Source organism: Pseudochaenichthys georgianus, chromosome 1 (genome assembly GCF_902827115.2).
Source record: "Pseudochaenichthys georgianus chromosome 1, fPseGeo1.2, whole genome shotgun sequence".
Taxonomy (NCBI): domain Eukaryota; kingdom Metazoa; phylum Chordata; class Actinopteri; order Perciformes; family Channichthyidae; genus Pseudochaenichthys; species Pseudochaenichthys georgianus.
The window spans coordinates 32,664,444-32,686,989 of NC_047503.1; the positions used below are offsets into that span (position 1 = coordinate 32,664,444).

The following is a 22,546-nucleotide window of genomic DNA, read 5'->3' on the forward strand; positions in this document are numbered from 1 at the left end:
GTCGTTAGAAACCCTCAGGAGAGCCGTTTCAGTGGAGTGCTTTTTCCGAAAACCTGACTGGAACTTATCGTAAATATTGTGCCTCTCCAGTGCAGCAGTGAGTTGGTTGGCCATGGCCACGACCTTCTCTAGAACTTTTGAGAGAAAGGGTAGTTTAGATATAGGCCTGTAGTTCACGGGCAAGGCTGGATCTAAGTTAGTTTTCTTTAATATGGGCTGAATAGTGGCATGCTTAAAATAGGAAGAGACACATCCTGTAGACAAGGAAGTATTAATAATAGTTGATACAGCACAGCAAATGGTTGGTAAAACTTTTAAAAATAGGGAAGTCGGTATTACATCCAGGAGGCACGAAGATGGCTTAATTTTCCTAATTAAATCCATCAGGTCTTGTGAGTTGATAGGTTCAAAGGAGCCAAGCATAGAATGGGATGGAGAGGGGCTAGAGTTGGGCAGTGAAATACCAGGAGTAATACTGGACCTAATAGATGCTACCTTATCTACAAAGAAGATAAGGAACTTGTTACAGTCATTATTCAAAAGACATGGTAATGTAATTAGTGGCGGTGAAACAATGTTATTAATTGTGTCAAATAGGATCTTGGGATTTTTCTTTGAATAAGTTATTAACTTAGCAAAGTAAGCAGTCCGGGCTTCTTTTACTAATGCATTAAAAGACAATCTTAGATCTTTGAGATAAAGGCGATGCACTTCCAGCCCAGTGGTTTTCCATAGTCGTTCTGTCCTGCAACACTTACCGCCTCAGGCAGCAGACAGCGTCCGTTATCCATGGAGAAGTATTGCAGATAGCTCTAGTCCTATCCTTTAGTGGTGCCACTATGTCCAGCAATGTGGAGCAATGCTGATTAAAAGACTTTATTAAAAGCTCTACATCGATCAACGGATGTGATCAACATCTAGTCCCAGAGAAAAAACAAGGTCTAAGGTATGACCACCCACGTGAGTGGCGCCAGAAACATGTTGCTTGAATTTAAAAGATTCAGTAATATTAAGAAATTCAGTGGCTACAGAATTTGTGGAATCATTAATGTGCAGGTTAAAATCACCTAATAACACCTACTAAAAACATTTAGTTTTCATTAAACTGAAACCACACAGCAACAGGGTTAAAATAACACCTAGCGTAACAACACTGTCTTAGTGACCTGTCAAGTTAGCCACACTCCCTAAAAAAGCTTTATCATTTACAACATATCTTCATTTTGTATTTAAGAAACTAGCAATTGAGACCGTAATCCTTTTGGAAAAATGTGTGCTGAGGTAATAAATCAAGGGAGAATTAGTGTAATTCTCTCATAAACTTTGTCATACTGATATTCTGTACAAACTGTGAAGTCCACTGAGACAAGTGTAACATTTGTGATATTGGGCTATATAAATAAATATTGATTGATTGATTGATAAACTTCAATAAAAAGTTTTAGGCAACCTGTTTAAACGTCCCTAAACGACCATTTGAAAGAATGCTCATTTAAAGCCTCTCCACATTGGCTTCCCTTTCAGACCTGGAAAATGCCACTTTGTTGTTGCTTGTTGATTATTCCCTGTTACATTGACAATACGTTATGTTTTCATGAATGGATTACTAAATTCAGGAAAGGACTCAAACAACACTTTTTTTCACCACCTGCAAATTATTTAAGCATGTCAATTATTTAGGATTATGTTACAAACTGTTGTACATGTACTAAAATTACCCATAACCCACCTGCTCCTGCAGGGGTTACTGGATTGTTATTTTTTGTTGATCATTTTTGGCCTTTTGCTATGATCACAAAAATAGGTCAGATAGATTGAAAACAGGCAAAAGGCAGCAGGCAGGATGGGCTGCACGCTGTAGCAGGTGAGTTATCTAGCCTGGATTGATCTTTAGTAGTTTAGTATGTGGCTAATGGTTTACAGAAGCCTTTATAACAATATGTTTCTCTCCTCTTTACCGTGGTTCTTCTTTGTGTTTGGCAGACGTTCGTTCCATGAGTCTGGCAGGAAGGAAGCTGCTGAACCATATCCAACTGCCTCTGCATGATAAGTGACTGCAGGAAGGAGATGCTGTCCTCAAATAAAGTAAACAATGAGTGACACTTTCAAATTGTGGGATGCATACATCTTCTTGGGAGTATTAATCAGGTAAACAAACCATTGATTATCTTCACACAATAAGCATGGTGCTGAATATATAAGTGGACTTTGAATTTAAATCTAACTAGAAATAATAATTGACTGGTTATTGATGTGTGTGATGGATGGAGTTATTTCTCCATTCCTGTTTTAATTCTGTGAACCTCAGTTTGATATTCAGACTTCAGTTCCATGTACGGGCATTCTGTCAAAGGACAGCATGTCTTACATCATCTATTTACTCTACAGCAGCTTTATAATGACATTTTGCCCCGGATTCTAGTAACCCTGTTTCATAACTTATTTTGACAGCAATCAAAAAATTCTTATTATTGCAGACTGTAACTGTAGTCATTAAAAACTATCGTGAAGTGGATGTGTGTAGATTTTTTTAAAAAGTAGATTTCTCTGTATTTCTTTCTGTAGTTTCAAGAGAAGTTAATATAAATGCCAATCACCTATACTGATACCATTTCATCTCACATACAAAACATCTTGACTGTTTTATAAGTTCATTATGTCAGCTTGTTGCAGCTGCCTGACACTGACAGAACTTGTCTAGATGGGGGTTGGCGGCAGGGATACCTTTTCTTCTTTGTCTTTACATGCTTTGGCATACATGGATGAGCAAGGTGTCAGGAACTGAACCCGAATCTCTGCAGTCCACGACAAGTGCTCAGAGGTTCTACACTGCGTTCAAGGTCTGACACTATCAGGATGTAAAGTCTACAGTGCTGGATATCCACTCAAGGCCTTTTTTTGGACAAACAATTTGTATTTTGCAGGTGCTTCAAACTGTAAGTAAAGGATGATGTTTGGCAAGTTATTCCTTTTTTAGAAAATCCTTCGATCTTTTAATGGTGTTTTTCTTTTACCATACGCCATATCTGTTAGTTACGTTCATCCTACCATTGTACCTTTTACTATTGAGATATTTCTCAAAGTCTGCTTTAGGCTCTGATGGATACAGCTATGTATAGTGATAAAGTAACAGGCTAAATACTGGCTGTAATTGCTGCTGCAACTAATTAAATGAGAGTTTAAATATAATTTAATCAAAATACTTTTCTGTGCGTACTGTTTTAAACATGTATTGGTTTTAATAGTGTACTTTTACTCCACTACATTTATTTAGTACCTTTAATTTCTTTGCAGATTTGGATTAATAATCGAAAATATAAACAACACTTAAAAATATACTTTTGTTACACCTTGACTAACATTCACAAGCTACCCTGGACGTTAACAAAGTATTTAAAACTAGCTGCACCGTTACCAGCTTTGATAAACACAATAATGCATAATCAATTATGATCAATCAATCAATCAATCAATCAATCAATCAATCAATCAATCAATCAATCAATCAATCAATCATATAGCATATATTATTCTGAAATGTGCCAATCTGCATAATTTACTTTTGGTACTTTAAGTATATTTTGATGCTAATACTTTTCTACTTTATACTTAAGTATGATCTTGAATGCAGGACTTTGAATTGTAACAGAGTATTCCTACACTCTTCTACAAGATCTGAGTACTTCTACCAATACTTATATTCAGTTCATTATGTACAGTTGTAAGGCTCTCTACATGCATACTAAAGGAGGCTGTTTAAAAATGATTCATGTCATTAGTGGTTGAAACAAGGCAGTCTATTTGTGTGGAAAAACATCTAATCCGCTCGGGCTAAATCCTCACAGGGGTCATCCCACAGACCAAGAGGTCACTCGTTTGTCAGGCATACTGAGTCCCTGTTTCCATGGCAATGAATCATCATACTGAAGATACTGCCATACTAGGAAACGGAAACCTCTGCAGCACCAAAGTTAGGCTTGATGATGGTTGATTGTTAAAATGAAGTGGAACCAAGTGTGAAGGGAAGCGTGGGCCATAAGTGTGTAAGGGACTTTAACTTAATTAATCATTGAGCTGCATTGAGCCTCTTTATAGCTATATAGCAAAAATGCAAAGAGGTCAAATGTAATATATCTGAGGCTTCAACAACTTTTAAACCAGTGAAATTGTTCCACACAAAACCATGCCACATTCTGCAAGTAAAAACATTTGTGCATGAACTGTATGTGTGCAATGCTGTCCCTGTCTTAATTTATTTATCCTCCAATATTGCTTTGTGTTATTATTGTCTGTTCTGAGCAACAGCTATAATATGTTTTGAACCGTGTAGAAAACAAGTTTTAAAGTGTTTCGTAACACTATTCTACATTATTGCCCTCAAAACGGGTCTAGCTGCTAAAAAAAGAGCTAATGCACATGTACATTATAACCGCTGATGGAAATGTACTGAGTGTATTTACTCAAGTATTGTACTTAAGTTGACATATTTGTATTTTACTTGAGTATTTCTATTTATTGCTTTGTACTTCTACTCCACTACATTTCAGAGGGCAAATATTTAGCTTTTTACTCCACTACATTTATTTTAGCACTCACGGTTACTTTGTATAGAAAAACACATGACATAGTATAAGGTAGTACTGTACTACTAATCTACACAGTATTTAAAGTATCCAAATATTGTCCACTTGACCAACTTCAATACTAAAATGCTCTTACATGAACAAAAACAGGATAATATAATAACCATAATAATATAATATTGGGAAAATATCAATTCTGCATGACGAGTACTGAAATAAGGAAATCTGAAATTCATTTAACTGATACAACTTCTGTACTTTATATAATTTTTTTAACAGGCCATTGTGCATAATGAGCACTTTTACTTGAAGTTTATGTTGGTGCTAATACTTTACTACTTGCACTTAAAGTGGACCTATTATGCTATATCGGAAAAATATATTGTAGGGCCATACCTATACAAAACATGTCTGTGAAGTTTTTTGCTTAAAATACCAAACAGACCACCCATTGTAGCCATGCCTCATACTGCTCATACCTCTCTTTCGCAGCCCTGTTAGAGAAACGTGAATTTTGTGTCCTTAGCTTAAAAAAAAAAAAAGAGGAGGCGGAGCTAATGCCTGATCAGAATTCTACCAGAGATAAAGTTAAATTCTGCTGTAATGAAACGCCACCCTGTTCTAAACCACATCAAGGATTATTTCTGAAACAGTGTTAGCGAGGCTTGCTAATGTAAACAAAGACGAGATTACGTCCAAAACACGTCAGGCATTGTTTCTGATAGCAACTTTCCGTGGGTCCGCCGCCGATTTGACGTCATATTGGCAGCAAATCTTTATCGGCTCGTTATATGTTGTACCCCCGTTTTTAAAAGATTTGGGTACGGAGGAAAAGAGAAAGGGTTTTATTTTCTCACGCTGCATGAGTTCCCTGTCACACCGGGGACACATATTTATGCATAAAATACATCAAAAGGTGCATTTTGCATGATAGGTCCCCTTTAAGTAACATTTTCTAAATCTGGAATTTTATTGTAGCAGAGTATTTTATCACCATAGTATTTGTAAAGATAAAGGATCTACTTCCTTGAACACTGATTTTAACCATTATCAACGTTTTGTCTCACATCATTCTGTTTTTTGCACAGCTGATATTAAGGATTTTGTTGTAAACACTTAATAATTACAACAATAATTACAGCTTGTAAAGTGGCAAAATGTGTTTTTTCTGTGATTGTGGAGTTTCTTACTCTTAACATGGCTTTTTTTTTTAACTCAGGTGATCAGAAGTGGAATTAGTTTAGGTCACAGGCTGCAGGGTTATGGCGCTACCTTCTGGTGGATGTCAGGAAATGTTATGTTTTAAATATAAGGTTTGGGATTGCAACAACAGTACATGTTTTGTATATCCTGCAGTTATTAAAATAGTATCAAACTGCTAAAACTTCCTTTGTTATAAACCCTAATCTTAAAATGAACACATTTTACTAACAAGTAAGATTATTTAATTTGATAGCGTCATGTTAGGTTGTGAATGCACCATTTTACATTAGCCTACTATCCATATTCTAATCAAAAAAGGTTTGGCTTTAATCATTTATGGAAAAATACATTGTCAATTGTCAATTTGCACTGGCTCATTTAAAAATATTGATATTTCAATAATGTGTTGAGAAAACAGTTTGGGATAATTTAGTATCCTTTTTGTTGGATGAAGCAATGATATAAATTAACTTCAGGACCAAAACAAACACAGACTCTCAGCGAGGAGAAGGAGGCCTAGTATTTCTACTATGTATAAAACAAATAGTCTTTCAGATTCAGTTCTTAAATGGAGATGCTGATTGCAGTGTTGATGTGTGTTGCAATAATAGATGAGAACAGCCGAGGGAACGAAACCTCCCTGTATAAACAGGAGTTCGGAAAACAACCACCACATTTGTTTTGCTTATCCTCTTGGATGTGCTTCCCCCTTGATATTACATACCATTCCATTTAGAGCGATGGCAGCCCTGATGCGACTGCCAAAGAAAAGCTGCACTTCCTATTGGGGATAGGAATAATCAGGCAAATGCATAGTAGTTTGAGATATAACAGTGGACTAATGTTGATATCTCTCGATATGAACTGTAAACACTTAAAGGAAAAGGAGTTTATAGATATATTTGTAGGAATTTGATTATTTCTGCAACCTTTAAAGTGGTTACTCTGGCAAATCCTTAAATTAAGTGTTAACACTCAAGTTACTCCAGGTGGAGATTATTTTAGGGGTCTTTTATGTACATAACATGTACAAATAGTGTGCTAAAAATTCTAATGATATTAAAAGGCTCCTTTGACTGTTTGTTTTTTGTCTTATTGAAGGTGTTATTGGTGATATCCAGGACATTGTGAAACAGCTGTAGAGATGGACCCAGAAATTGAAGACCGAGGCAGCCATGATAACTTGGTCCCATGGTCCGGTTCAGATGGTTCCCAGGAACCTTGTGAGTCCTACAATGAAGATGATGTGAGTGATGCAGATTACCCTTTAGACCCTCTGCCTGCTCACATCGAGAGGTCTGATCCTGAGTCCCCAGAACAACTTCAGTCACAGGAATGGGAATCTGCGGGGGAGCAACAGTTCCTGACTGAACATAGTGGAAGTAAAGAGAATGTTCAATACCAAGAAGAGGATGACAGCTACCTTAGTGAATCAAGAGAGTCCATTACAGAGTCTCCTCACATGCAACATTCACCAACATCACTTTCCCCGCAACCAGAATGCTCCGACTCCGAGCATTTCGCTGGCCAGATATCACGGCCGCATTCCCGCTTATCTTTGTCCTCTGTTGGCGTTGCAGCTGATGTGACCCCGGCCTTGACCCTGACCACAGGGCAGCCCCTGGGAGCCAGTAATAGGCAGGGCCCAGGGACTGGGAACAGGAGGGTTGAATCCTCAGAGGAAGGAGGGAGCAGTGAAGCACCTCCTGCTTCTGTCTTCTTTAGAATTTCAGCTGAGGCTGCAAAGCATGCAGAGAAGTGGAACTCGGACTCTGACACAGATCCGTGCAGACCGCAGAGGCACAGGGCAAGGTCTACACGTAAGTATCTTTCTTCAACACTCATAGGTTTCAGTAGACACAGGAAGATAGTGTTGCCAACTGCCCAGCAAATATCAAATGTTTTTTGTGTTGCTTTTATTTGAATGGCTTGTAAATTATTAAAACATAATATATCATTTTGTGTTTGCTTACAAAAAGCATGAATTGTATTTTGATAAGAATCCTAAATTACATTTAAGCTTGTGGGTTTTATTGGTGTTGTATGAGTACATTTAATGGATAAATAACTTGTGCAAAGCACTGTGGGTGCTAGTTATTTTCATGCTGTAATGTGGGGTCTATTTGAGGTCGACTTAAAGGGAGAATTCCCATGGCTTTAATAGTCAGAGCAGGATAATAATAAAATATGACCATATGATGAGGCCGGCAGAAACACATTTGACTGACACCAGCATGTGTCACCCCGGCCTGTTACCTGACTCCTTTTCAGTCGTAACACTGACAGCAATGGAAAATGAGCTCCTCACTTTTTTTGCCTCATGGAAGCCCTAAGTTGGCTGTAAGTAAATATGATGCTTTTTTTAGTATGCTTGCTTAAGCAGGGGAAACATTTATTAAATTCATAATTATTAAAAACCAAACAAACAAAAAGTTAATTATAATAATAAAGGTTTCATCTTCATAACACAAACATATCAATATCAAATGTGTTTTTATCTTATGAACCTTTGTTTTCCTCTCACTGTCCCTCTCTCTTTCTTTGTCTCAGGGCTCAGTCACGACAGCCAATCAGAAAGAAACGTCAAGGAGACCAAGTCCAAATGTAAGCGAATTGCCCGGCTGCTAACAGATGCACCCAACCCTCAAAACAAGGGAGCCTTGCTGTTTAAAAAACGTCGCCAGAGGGTTAAAAAGTATACACTAGTGAGTTACGGGACTGGTGAGATCAAGCTTGACAGCAAAGATCAAATAGAGGAGGAAACTGAAGACGTCAGAGCAGCCGGGTATAACTTTGTGGCAACAAGTGAATCTGAGTTTGAAGAGGAGTATTCTGTTTATCACCAGCAGCATAACTTAAATCTGAATTGGGCAAGTGCTCCAAAAATGGAAGCAGAAACTACAGGAAGGGGTGTTTCGATGTTTGAGCGACGTCGTAAACGGATAGATGAACTTGTGTCGGAGGAGGAAGAACTGAGGAACAAAGGATTACCTGTGGAGACATTAGCAGAACCAGAGCACACAGAAGCCCAGAATATTTATGACAATGACGAGATGTACATGCATAGTGATCAAGCCAACTACATGGATGCAAATGTCAAGCAGCATGTAGAATACCAAGAAAGTTTTAACCAGATGAACAACCAATCCAACGTGCCTAAACCCTTGGTGCCAAACAGAACTGCGAAGCCTTTCCTTGGATTTCACATCAGCACGTCTGCTCCTGCCATGCTTGGTGGCGTCAATCCAGTGCCAAGGAAGCATGAACCGAGATTTAAAGTACGTGTGCCTATTAACACTAACCCACAGGTTTGGTCCCCAACTGGAGACATCATAGCCTCAAGAGATGAGCGAATATCTGTGCCAGCAATAAAGGTTGGTATCCTACCCGAGTCTAGAAGGAAAGCCAATAATAAACAGTCATCCATGATGCAGCAGAGATCAGATCCTCGCCTTCAAAACAAAGGGGACAGGAAGTCTTATATTGAGTGTGAGGAAGACTTCTTTAGTCTAGGTGCTGAAGCGTGTAACTTTATGCAACCCAGAACAATTAAACTCAAGAATCCCCCTCCAGTTGCGCCCAAACCTACCATCAACCCATCCTGCCCACCATGGATGATGAGGAGCCCCTTATGTGAGCCCCATATTCCCCCAAGAAGTCCGGTTTCACAACCTTCTCACAATACTATGGGGCCTCACAGTCAGCATTACTTACAGCAACAAGATTGGGCTCAGCCTCAACACATGGCCAACGATTGGGCACCAGATCAAACTCAGGCAAAACTTCAAACACCTGCCAATGCCTGTGCTCTCGTCAACTCCTCTTCTCAGCTTCATCTTCAGCCAACCACAAATAGCTGGAGTCAACAGCCGTCACAGTCCTCTGTGAGTATGCAGGCCCACAGTCCCACTTATAGCCCACATCACCCACCTTCACCATCAAGGAATAATTTAAACGGTATGCCAAATTCAGTGGCCTCTTACTCAACAGAAGCAGAAAAGTCATACGTTCCTGCGTTAAAAGGATCACAGGCTTCTCCACAGGGTCAAGTCGGTATTAATCGGGCTGGGGATGGTGCAACCAGGGCGGGAAAAGGGGCGGAGCTGTTTTCCAAAAGACAGTCCCGTATGGAGAAGTTTGTTGTCGATGGTGAAAAGGTGCAGGCTAACAAAACAAGATCCCCGACTTCATCATACAACCCTCTTCTTTCTCCTTTCCACCCTCAATCTGCAGCCAAGCAACCCCCGTCCACAAGCCCCAAAATCCAGACTAAGACCAAAGCCAAACCCAAAGCAGCCCCAAAGCACCTTAACCCCTTAGAGATCATGAAACATCAGCCCTATCAGTTGGACTCTTCACTTTTCAAGTACGATGCAGTCCCTGTGGCCAAAAATCCCAGCCCCAAACCAACTGAAGAATCAAAGATAGTCAATACCCAAAGCCCCAAACCAACTCAAATTTCAAAGTTTGAGGTTACCAAAAACCTTAAACAAAGATCTGACCCTTCTTATTCTCCTTATAATGCCTCTGTTGTTCAAAACAAGGCCGAAGCCCCTGCTAAGTCTCCTGTATCGGTAAGTTCCCAACATTCTTCTGCCTGCCAAATCACAAGATCAACTGAGTCTCTTGCATCTGACAAGCGCTTGAATAAAAAGTCCACTATCACTCCTGCAGCCCATCACATAACCACCAAGCAAGCACCAAGCGCCCGACCTGCAAGCGCATCCTCTCAGCATTCATCTATGGGTGACAGCTTAGCTTCAGCTTTCTCTCCTGCATCCCTTATTGCTAGAGGTGCTCGTCAAATGGCACCTCGCCCAACGTTTTCTGCTAAGAAGCCTTTCAATACAGGCAAACAATGGAAGTCTGTTGCTGCTCTTCATTAGTTTTCATACAGTATATGGTCATGCTTTACTGAAACGATAGGAAAATAATAACAACTGCAACTCGGTAGCATCTAAAATGTCTTATTTAACAGGTGAAAATGTAGAGACTCTAGTCTAAGTGTTGGTCAAATCCAAAATAACTTACAGTATGCAGTACAGAGTTATATTTAGCTGGAAATGAAAGGCAAACATGTTAAATGAACAGCAAAGCTATATAAAAAAGTGTACATCTATGCAATATAAAGTAGATTAATATATAAATGAAAAAATAGCACATTATATTATCTTCCTCAAATAGGGAGGTGCATATTTGCTTGAAAAAGAAAATGTGAGGCTATGTTGAGTGAATCTCAGGAAGTGCTATTATATGTGCAATATTGTGTGAATAGAACCTTGTTCAACCGAGTTTGAGTTGTTTTTCTTTAGTTGTTTTTCTTCATAAATAATATGACATGCCTGACTTGCATTATCAGTCATCACTGACACCAAAAATACACAACAATATAATGTGTTAATATCTCTATGGTTAATATACGTTTATTCTTTTAATTGAACTTACAATCATACTTATCTTAATTCTAACATCTGAGATAACAGTAACTATTGATTATAGTTACAGGATATGCTTAATTATTTAGTTTATCTGGAGAGAAACTGTCTATGCACTTCTTTTTTGGGATGCATAAAACTTGCAATTTCTTCAGTCTCATTCCTTTAACGGCATCACAACAGCTACAAGCGTTAACTTGAGTTGTGATTACTACTGTAACCCTGATGACTTTAAATGTTTTTATCTGGATATTTTTCTTGCAGTTGTCAGTTATGGCCAGTTATTTACCTTTCTCCTCATCCTTGAAGTCAAACATGAGTTATCACAGATATTTGACTATTTATTCACACTGTCAGTAGCAACTCAAAATGAAACTGTCTTATATGTGTTTATGTCTCTGTCTTTCAAAAATATCATTGTTTATTGCACTTCTTGTCCTCAGCACAATTAAATGTCTTTCCCTTTACGTGTGAACTTTGTGTAATGAGCTTCTTTTCACTTTTCCTGAACTACCGAGTCACTTTTTCTTCTACCTTTATCTTCCTTACTGCCTCACCCTTTCACACAGAAATTACTCATATTACTAAACCTTCAGCAAACTTTTCTAAAATGCACTTCAAGTTTGGCTATTGGCTATATAACTCATTGCTTGTATTTATATAAAATGATAAATTGCTGAAGGTTAACACTGTCACTGAATCACTGACATGATGTTTCTGGACCTTTGCTATTCTTTTTAATCACAGGATCTTTAATCAGCCTTTAAGATAGTGAAAAAATCGTGCCTCTTAAAAGATTTTCTGCCCACTGTTTTTTGAGGTCTAGTGAAGTAAAATTAACCCTTATAACACATTTGAAAAATATTTTGCATGCATTGAATTATATATATGAAATATTTTTGACATTTAAAGACAGGCCGGATTCTGTGTAGTACAAAAAAAAAAACACTCCCTCCACATACCAAGATGCCACACAGCCAAAACTCACAACATGGTTTCTTAGAAGAAAAGGATCAGTCAAACAGGCCCATATAAAATGTGATATCTTGCTATCAATACTTGTTTGCTAACGCTACACAATTCATGTTTCGGAGTACAAGGTCAAAAATAGAAATGATTTACTAAGTGGTTAGCTGTCAGTTGAGATGGGGTTATGCTTGGAGAGCGTCTCAAGTCCTGGGGTTTTCATTCTTTTACTGATTTGCTAGCCTTTATTTAGGTGTCAAGAAACCCTGAATATTGATAATTCAAACAGCAGTGCTTTTGAGAAAGTTTAGGTTGCAGTTCAGGTCCTGCTATAGGAAGATAAAGGCCCTGCACAGGCATGGTCAAACCACACAGCTGATCTTAGGCTGAGCAGACACATGCTAATTGTGTTTTAAAGTGGATTTTCCCTTTAAGTTCCAAAACACTTTCATAATCTTGTCAATGTCTTTCAATTGTTTTGTTAATGAACCAACAGCAGGTAAGTTCTTAAGTATTTATTTATTGTCAATATTTGTTAATATCTCTAATGTTGCTCAAGACTTTAACACTTTCAAAAGAGAGTTTTAGGTGTGAGAGTAGCTGAATTGAAATCAATCATTTCATAGAAAAACTGCAAAAACAAAAATATAAAGAGGTTTAGAAGATGCAAACAAATAAATAAATGTATTCCATGTGCAATTTATTGGGTAAAGAAAGGGACAAAAAGTGGACTTGAAATTAGTTGATTCTTTTGCATCTTAAGAGCCTCTTTCGTAAATGTTTCTACGGAACTGTAAAGTTATTTTAGCAAAACTATCATTCAACAGTGCGCAACCCCTAAGTTTAAAGAAGAAAAAGGTCAAATAAAACATAAACAAACCACATTATTAGTTTTCCAGGCTTACATGAAGCCAGAGGGTGGCAGCAAAGCCTGCAACACTGCTGTCCCACCAGTCAAATATCTGCTTTTCTTTCAGGGATTTGGAAGAAGCCGCTCCCTGAGTCTACCCAGGCGACTGAATTCGATGCCTTCTCCCAGACTTCTGTCACCTACCAGCACACCTGGAATCCAGGCGTTTTATTTACCGACGCAGAGGCAAACATCCTTTCAAGAAAAAGTCTATAAGCCACTGAGTCCGTGGGAGGCAGCCTCCAGAAGCCCCACTTGTTCAGTGGACGATGCCTTTGTGTTTCAGAGCCTCCCGTCATCTGTTGCCTCTAATGTCAAAGCTGCAGGGCACCGCAGATCTCTGCCAGAGCCTCCGGATGAGTGGAAGCGCAGGGTGTCCCTTGATCCTGCAGCTGTTGGGATGGGTCATTATCATGCAGCCCCAGCTTTTCAGGCACCGTTCATAAGCAGGACATTTCTACCTGAGAAACCAGCCTTCTATGGGCCTCCCTTCAGACCGGCCCAGCCTCTGAGGCCCGGCAACAGGGCCAGTGTCGGATACATGGGATAAGGTCCAGAGAAGTACTCCCATTTGAAAAGTGCAGCCCAGAGAAGTTACTAAGATAAGGTCAAACATGCATCACATAATTACATGATGGTACCGTGAACATGGAAGACAAAATAGTTAGCTTGGCCTAAAAACATTAAATATGTTTGCTTGAATGTGATGAAAAATCAGGCTGTTATTGGCCTGTGATAGTTCAAACTTATACAGGTAAGAGGAATATTTTAGATGTTGGTTTTAAATTGTTAAAGGAAGTGATAAACATTGCTATCTTTATGAGTGGTCACTTGGTTTGAAGAGCACAACAACTTACTTACTGTAGCTATTGTGTTGTGATGCTGATGAGATATTACCATGCTACGCATTGATGGGAAATGTTGTTATTGTGTCTAATTGATAATTTTAGAATCTTGTTGTTTCAATTCAGACTCATTTAGGATGGTTGCACTGCAGTCAAGAAAAGTGTTTAGAGAGCGGAAGTGAACGTGAAGAAAGGAGTGTTTGGTAGATGCTTTTTTGTTTTGTTTTGTTGCTCATTGATATTACAAATATTTAGTAAGAAATAAGGAACTTTAAGAAATCAAAATGCGGCTTTTTTAAGTTACATATCTTAACCTAAAAACTCACTGTGGCTTTGTGATCACTTTAGCACATCTCAATATTTCACACAGCGATAACAATGATGTTACTTATCTTGTTTTTCTGTTTTTTCTCGCACTGCAGATTTAATAGTTGCAATAATATTAAAAGAGTAAACATTTCTATTAATATGCAGCACTTTGAGTAATGACATACAATATCAATCTCTGCTACAAGGAAGCCACACTGTATATTTACAAAAACTTGCAATCAGTTAACATGGAGCTCATTCATAGTGATGACCTCAGTGTGAGAGAATGTAAGAGAGGAGTTAATGTCGCATGCATACATTCATGACGTTTTGATTACACACTGCATGGTGTTTAAGATGTAGAACTGCCAATGAATTAATTGAGTGTCAGGGTTTTCAAAATGTCTGACTCAGCCATGGTTTTATCCTAATTATGGAATGAGCTTTACCCGTGTGTTAAGTTATGTTATGTTTTTGCACCTTTAAAACACAAACTGAAAAATTAAAATACTTGAAGATGCTTTCAATGTTTGAAATGTTATTTGTGGCATGGAGTAAGCATCATTTTTGGTGAAGAGGGAATTTAATGAATACTCTGACTCTGTCCTTTTTTAAATACAAAACATAAAAACATAGCATATACAAATTAAACATTAAGGTAATACTGGTTTGTAAACTTCCTTATTAAGGATTAGATCAGGAACTTCTCTCATGTATCAACATTATATTTTTTTCACTGGTCATTTAAAGGCAGGAGTATGACAACAGGTTTTGCTGCCAGGGTAATGTCCTTGATGCTGCTGTATACAAATCTTAATGGCTGATCACCATTTCGGGGATGAGACCCCACCCCCCCTCTAATCCCCGCCTCACTGGTCTGTATATCATTATCCAATGTCAGTGATCACCGATAATAGCTGTAACAAAACTCAGTTTAAAGCGAGGCGTCCACACCTAGCAGCTGTGCCCAGCAATAAAGACCTCCATGATTTGGAGGTTACAATCCCTCAGAGGTTATTTTCACCCACGGAGACACATTAACTTTGAAGATTTTACACGAGGAAGGAAATGTGTTTCTCGAGGGGAGTCCTCGCCTCGGAGTACATCAGTGGGCATGTGTTGTCCATCCTCTCCCCTCTCTCTCTTTCTCTCCCTCTGGTAACTATCCTTGCCCCATGGTGTTAGAGAGTGGTTTTGAGTGTTTGGCAAGTTAAATTTAGCCTATTGATGTAAGCTGCATTCCATTCACAACAGACACAGGGACACACTCACAGTTTGGCTTTAGTGTCCGGGAGTGTGAAGATCAGGGAAGATCAAACTACCTCCTGGAGGTTGACCCCTGAGTCCGTGTCTCCCCTTCAAGGATACAGGTGGCACACTAGGAATCCCAGCACAGGTACGGATACAACGCTTCGTCAGGGGGTATTTTTTGGTATATTTAAATTATTTTGAAGTTCGGTTGAAGACAATTCGAGAAGTCATTGTTTGTGGGTAAAAATAAATGTGGCTTGGTTTTTAAATGAATTATGGGAGTCACTTTCTTATCATCATTTGGTGAAGCATAATATGTTAATTGGAAATATGCTCATCTTTAGTATTCAATTGCTTTGCTATTTCTTAACTTTGCATCTATAAAACTAGTTTTAATGCCACAAAGACAGCAGATGGGCATAATTCAGATATTAAACATTAAACATTTAGTGTTGTAGCATCATGTTCAGCATTTGACAACAGAGAAAAGCTAAAATAATATGATTGAACCAGTCACAATGCAGGAAAGTTATTTTGGATTTTATGTGTTTGATGTCTCTTGCTGGACATTTGTTCGATTACGCATAAACCCAGGGCATATTAGTCACCCTTGACCTTTATACAGGGGATTTATGTGACAGCAATAGAGGGGGATACCACTAATATTTGTTCACGTACACAGATACTTGTCTACTGACGAGGCCAGATTTAGGAATGACGTTTGTGGTCCTCAGAACAATAGATTCTAGGATTATGCAATGCATGGTAATTTAAAAAATGCTACCGCTACAGAGAGATTATTCGTACATTCGTAGGAGAGACACTGATATGGCATATTTTTCATCACCTGGGTGCTTTCCATTAATCTTTCCATTTCAATAAATGCTGACAGCCAATGGGAGAACTTTATAAAAGACTGTGTATTATGCTAGTTATGTAACAGGAAATAACTGAGATATAACTCTGTGTGATATGAGTTGTAAAAGTCAACATTACTGATTGCGTTTTCTTTCTATGACATCTGATAAAAGATCACTTTAAACGTAATAAATGAACAGTAATCTCTGTGTTTAGCTGTTTGTAAGGGCTAGTGCTGCATCAATGTTTTGGGGGATCGTAGTGTTTGGATTAAAACTCCTTCTTTATGACTCGGGCAGAACAACTACATCCTGTGTCCTATATGTATTTCCAGCACTACTGCGTTCTGCCAACCTTGCCAAAGCCAAAATGTCACAATTCTGTACAATGCCAACTGGAGAGAGGAAGCAGCGCGCAGCAGCTATTTGCCGAGAGGTCCATGGTACCAATGGTATGATCAATGTTAGACTTGAGACTCAGGCGAACACAGACTGAATGAGAATATGATCTGGGTTAAAATGTCAGAGCTACACTCCAGCAATTGCCATAAATAAGCTAATGAGATGATTTACTACCTATGCCGGCTAATCCTTTGTCAATGTCCTTTTTAAAAGTCTATTTGTGGAGAGGGGAGGGAAGTTGTGAGGGCCAACTGTGTGTGGTCATTTGGATGATGTGAAGGTTTGTGACAGCTGCGGTACATACCGTCTGTGTGGTGGAGGAGGAAGTATTATGTCCGTCCAAAACTAATTCTCAAGTACAATGATAACTCATATTCCATGACAGGGCTTACATCATGGAACATTTGAATTTTTTGACAGATTTGTTGTCATCTATGAACCCTTCCTCAAACCTATTCAGCTTACAAAATGATATCAGGGTATATATCTGTGCCTATATTTGTCTAGTGTCTGAAGCAATTTCCAGGTGTAAAACCAGGTCGGATTTATCCACTATTCCAACACCTGCCATTATCCCCCCGCCCCTTTTTCAAGTTAGTTTGTGATGATCAAGTCATATGAAGTTCATTTCAACATATGCCCAATGTTAATATAGTTTAAACCCCTAAACGGTATCTATCTGACCCAGGATCTGACTACTCGACACCCTTAGGATAATGTGAAAGATATTCCCTAATTCAGTCTCAATTATGCTTTTTATGATTGCCAAACAAATGTGCAATTCATCAAATAATAATAATTCCCATGAGGCACTTTTGCCCATAAATGGCCCAATAATATAAATGGCAAATCATTTGCTTGGTTATTGTTTGTATACAATTTCCCTTGACTTAATAATATGTGTTGGCACAAGTCCACGTTTTAGTTTTAGAAAATATTGTTTGCTCACTATTATGGTGATTGCAAAATAATTGATTAAGGATTGTCTACTAAATGTGGGTTTTAAAGATTGTTATCTTCCTCTTCATCTTTATATATTGTTGGTCCACAGGTGACGTTATGGATCTGGGAAAGAAGCTCAGCACCCCTAAAGACATTATGTTGGAGGAGTTGTCATTACTTTCCAACAGAGGGTCCCGGCTTTTCAAAATGCGCCAGAGAAGATCTGAAAAATATACATTTGAAAGTATCCAAAATGAGGCAAACACACTGCTGAATGTAAGTCAACCTACATGTGTTATTAAGTCAATTAATAATGACTGGATGAAATGAACGCTTACAATCTGACTTTTTTGTGTTTATCTAGAGTTTTGTCTGCATGTGACATGTGTAATATTATCTGTTTATTATTGTACTCATTAAGTAAATGCACTAGGAAATGTGCTCTTGAAAACAGTGTCACATGGATAAAAAGAGACGTGTGCCTTTTACATCGTCCAGACACATCTTCTGAGAGGCTGCACAGGCACTTTGCTGAGGAGCTGCTCCCCTTTTTATCAGTGTCTGTTGATGTGTCTCTGTGTGTGTGTGTGCGTGCGTGCGTGCGTGCGTGTGTGTGTGTGTGTGTGGGGGCCAGCCTGTGTACAATAGAGTAATTCAATTCACTCTTGATGACTTACTATACAGAGTGTGATTTTGACACCAATAATGACATAATTGAGAAAATATTAAACAGGCACATCTGCTATTTTGGTTTAACACTGTGACACATACAGCTTTACTAATATTTTCCTACAGGTCCTGATATATTCAGCACTATTACTACATTGAGTATATATATACACGGTATAAGTGAGGACCGTGTGCACTGAACAGTCTTACTGTATTTAGATGTTCTCTGATCCTATCTCGGCTCCAGCAATAGCACTGAAACGTCCCTTGAGACACATGAAGTGTTTTTGGTATTGTGTGTGCGCGCGTGTTTTTGTATGTATCTAAGTGCTTTGAAGATAGCAGCTACAGTTGTGCCAGTTTTACATGTGTTAATTGTTACCTGAAACTTATTACATATTCTGTACTTTACTTTAATTGTTCTGTTTTGCAGAATGATATTTTAGCTCAGAATGCTCACATTGTGGAAATTAAAGTGGACCCACCCGCTGATGGCAACGCTGCTACACCAGAAATCACTGTTTCAGGTAAATATGCTGTTTACAAAAGAATCGTAATGTATATGTATTATTTCTTCTACTGTCAATCTATACAAAAAACTGCCAATACTTCACAGTAAAATAACAGTGACTGATTCTGTAATGCTGTTATAATAATGACAACTGATATCAACGCTTTGTTTTAATTGTATTATATTTAGACAAGCCAACAGTCCTATGCTTATTCTAAAAGGCTCCAGTAGGGTTTCATCCCATGTCGACACATTATATGATGAGTGCACACTTCGGCTATGTGCTATTTTAAGGCCTCGGATCTCAATGACAGACAACTCAGTCCGTCTTAGTGTTCTCTAAGCACAGTCTCTATTCATAATCCTTCCCACTCCAAATCTTTAGCCTCCTCCCATTTGAGACTAAACAAAAGCGCTCAGCATTAACCCGTAAACTGCATCCCAAAATGTCAACTATTTCAATGCTGGGACAATCTTCCCCAATATGAACTCATGGTGCCTCTGTGGTTTTGTCTCCTTTAAGACATGTCTGCAGAGAATTCAAGCACCACAGCTAAGTGCTACCACTCCCCATGGGACCAGGCCATCCTCATGGACCCCAGCCTCGCTGAAACTCTTAAACTGGAAACTTCAGCACCAGACCCAAAACAAGACCTTCCCGAGTTCAAAAGCTTTAACCGGTGAGAAAACTATAAGCATATTTTACTGAATTAGTACAGAGCGCAGCAACAAGTTCACACTTGATGTCGTTTACAGGGTCGCCACTCCTTTTGGGGGATTTGACAAAGCTCCCAGAGGAATCACTTTCAAGCTCCCGGAGATAGACCTGAACCCCCTCAAGTACCCCGAGCTGCAGGAGCCCGGAGTGAAGAGACCCACATTCAACCGGACGGCCTGTGGGTGGATATCTGAGGGCACCCATCTGATCCTCCCCACTGTCACCCTGGAGCCAATCCCAGTCCCCGAGTCTGATGACCTGTAGGTGGTGTTTCTGTTGGTAACCTGGCAACAGGAAGTGGCTGTAGTATTATGGCCCTGCCTGTAATGACAGCAAAATGTTATTTTAGTAGCACAGTCACTATTCCCTATCAATGTGTTGGATTTCCCCCCCCCAATAGACACCATGTTTCATGTATTTGTTGACTTGTGTGTTTGGTGTGCACTTAAACTGTATTTAAAGAAAATCATGTAAATAGCTAAGTGAACGGGCTATACACAACTCAAGATGTTGAAGGGTTTCCACTCAAAGTGAAAGCAAAACTGTAAATGTTATAAATGTTACGATGACCTGATGAATATGTAATGTAAATAAAAAATGTACCTTATTTATTGATGGTACACAACTGGAACGTGCAGTAATTTATATAAAGTTATTATTACTATTATTTCAATCAATTAAATATATTATAAATAATTATTCTACCACAAAATACACACAAAATGATTTTAATTGTTATTAATTTATCATGATACATAAAGAGCTACACTTTATGTTAGAGCATGCCAATACCGACTATACAAATACAAAGTATTTAAGTATTATAATACTTCACTTAAATGAATCTAAAAATGCAACGCAAAACCAATTAATATTTAGAGAGAGCAGCAGGAACTCTGTTTTGAACCTCGGATTGATTTTTGACTGCTGAAATATAGTAAACTATTCTTGAGGAAATAACAGAGGTAGCTGGAAGGAGGACTGAGAAACCTGGACAATTTTTTTTTTTGTTGGACTTTGAACTGTGATGGCAAGGAACTGATAAAAAACACACAGCATATTCATGGACTAAAAAAAACAAACGTTTCCTTTACAAATACAAGTGATGACTGTACAACATGGCTATGGTCTTGTTTGGAGTGGGATAACACTTAATGTAAAATGTAAAAGTGACAATAATGTGACAATACTGTATGCAAAATACACTGAATGTTTGCGAGTGATATATTGAAGTTAGATCACTGTGTTTCTGAATAATATCAAGCTGCATGATTTTATTTATACAGTTTAGGTGTAATGCTTTTTCATGTATATTATACATTATAAAAACTAACTTCAGTGCACTTCAGTTAATGCTTTTGAATGAAACTGAAAATACAATTGTAAACATCTGGGTTATATAAACTCAAATATTGAAAATAGAATCATTTCCAAATACTGTCATGATCAGAAATGACGATTTGTATCATTTTAAATGAAATAACACGTTAGCTGTGAATACAAATAAATACAATTTTCCCTGAATCCCAAAATGACCTATTCAATGTTTTGAGACTTGACCATGAGAAAGTCTGCGTGGTGGACAATGTTGAGTTTGAACAGAATTATAAGTCAACGCGATACATGCAGGTTCAATATAATGGACGTGTATCGAGTATAAATCTGACATAGACAATTTAAATCTTGTTTTTTAAGGAAGGTGTTCTGTCAATTAAGAGCATTTTTGGGTGATAAAAGTCCAAAAACCTGATAACAATGGAAATAACTAAACCTAAATCACACTAAAAACTCTGGCTGCCCTTGTAGCCACTCATTTATAGTTGCTGGGAATCTATTTTAGTCACTTGTGGCTAAACTACTAAACTCTTGAAATTGACAAAAAAATAAGATCAAAACAGACACAAACAAATGGGCTCCAAAAATAAACTAAAGAACAGTAGAGTTTGACAGCTCGTTTGAACAGAGCTCAGCTGTGCTAGATTCAGAGGGTGAAATATGGAGCCTAAAATAAAAAATACCAAAAACACTTCATGTGTCTCAACGGACGTTTCAGTGCTATTGCTGGAGCCTAGATAGGATCAGAGAACATCTAAATACAGTAAGACTGTACCATCCTGTTCAGTGCACACGGTCCTCACTTATACCGTGTATATATATACTCGATGTAGTAATAGTACTGAATATATCAGGACCTGTAGGAAAATATTAGTAAAGCTGTATTTGTCACAGTGTTAAACCAAAATAGCAGATGTGCCTGTTTAATATTTTCTCAAACATATGTCATTATTGGTGTCAAAATCACACTCTGTATAGTAAGTCATCGATAGAGAATTACTCTATTTCACACACACACACACACACACACACACACACACACACACACACACACACACACACACACACACACACACACACACACACACACACACACACACACACACACACACACACACACACACACACACACACACACACACACACACACACACACACACACACACACACACACACAGAAAAAGAGAGAAGCCAAAGGCGATGAAAACGTAGCTTAAAAGGATGAGTCTTCAGATCATTCATATTATCCTTGATATATAACAAACAAATCGTACTGTTATTCCTTATTTCTCACCTTTTTTTTTAAAGCTTGTTGCGCCCAAGCATTATTTTGGAAAGACCCACTCAAACTGAAAAATCTGATCATCCAATCAGTGAGTGTGATTTCTACTGACCGTAGCGTGTTTGCAGTGCACCATCAGTCCTCCTGACCTGTCTACGTTTAAAACCTGCTCAGCTCTGCAGGCTCTACATCCTCCATCTGCCCCAATTTACGTGATTCCATGTCCTGATTCCTGTGGATTTGCAGAGACAGACATTTTAGATTTATAATATTAGTTTGTTCTTTAAAATAAATAAATGCATGTGTTATTTCCACCAGATTAACACAT

The 22,546-nt window shown here is 38.3% G+C and overlaps 2 protein-coding genes across 6 annotated transcripts; both read left to right on the forward strand.

Moving 5' to 3' along the window:
- The first annotated feature begins 1,778 nt into the window (after positions 1-1,778).
- On the forward strand, positions 1,779-14,772 carry synpo2b (synaptopodin 2b). 4 transcript variants are annotated; one of them, XM_034084025.1, is made up of 5 exons: positions 1,779-1,864; positions 1,984-2,936; positions 6,888-7,606; positions 8,337-10,360; positions 13,165-14,772. In XM_034084025.1, the coding sequence occupies exons 3-5, from the start codon at positions 6,931-6,933 to the stop codon at positions 13,645-13,647; spliced, it is 3,183 nt and encodes a 1,060-aa protein (XP_033939916.1). In that variant the 5' UTR covers positions 1,779-1,864; positions 1,984-2,936; positions 6,888-6,930; the 3' UTR covers positions 13,648-14,772. The 4 variants fall into 4 exon arrangements, with proteins under 4 accessions (XP_033939916.1, XP_033939922.1, XP_033939929.1 ...); XM_034084031.1 differs by lacking the exon at positions 1,779-1,864 and having other exon boundaries at positions 1,972-2,148; positions 2,702-2,936; XM_034084038.1 differs by lacking the exon at positions 1,779-1,864 and having other exon boundaries at positions 1,972-2,148.
- Positions 14,773-15,216: 444 nt separating this feature from the next.
- On the forward strand, positions 15,217-20,232 carry myoz2b (myozenin 2b). 2 transcript variants are annotated; one of them, XM_034084059.2, is made up of 7 exons: positions 15,219-15,409; positions 15,506-15,647; positions 16,695-16,811; positions 17,813-17,979; positions 18,806-18,899; positions 19,407-19,563; positions 19,640-20,232. In XM_034084059.2, the coding sequence occupies exons 1-7, from the start codon at positions 15,320-15,322 to the stop codon at positions 19,863-19,865; spliced, it is 993 nt and encodes a 330-aa protein (XP_033939950.1). In that variant the 5' UTR covers positions 15,219-15,319; the 3' UTR covers positions 19,866-20,232. The 2 variants fall into 2 exon arrangements, with proteins under 2 accessions (XP_033939956.1, XP_033939950.1); XM_034084065.2 differs by lacking the exon at positions 16,695-16,811 and having other exon boundaries at positions 15,217-15,409.
- The last annotated feature ends 2,314 nt before the right edge of the window (positions 20,233-22,546 follow it).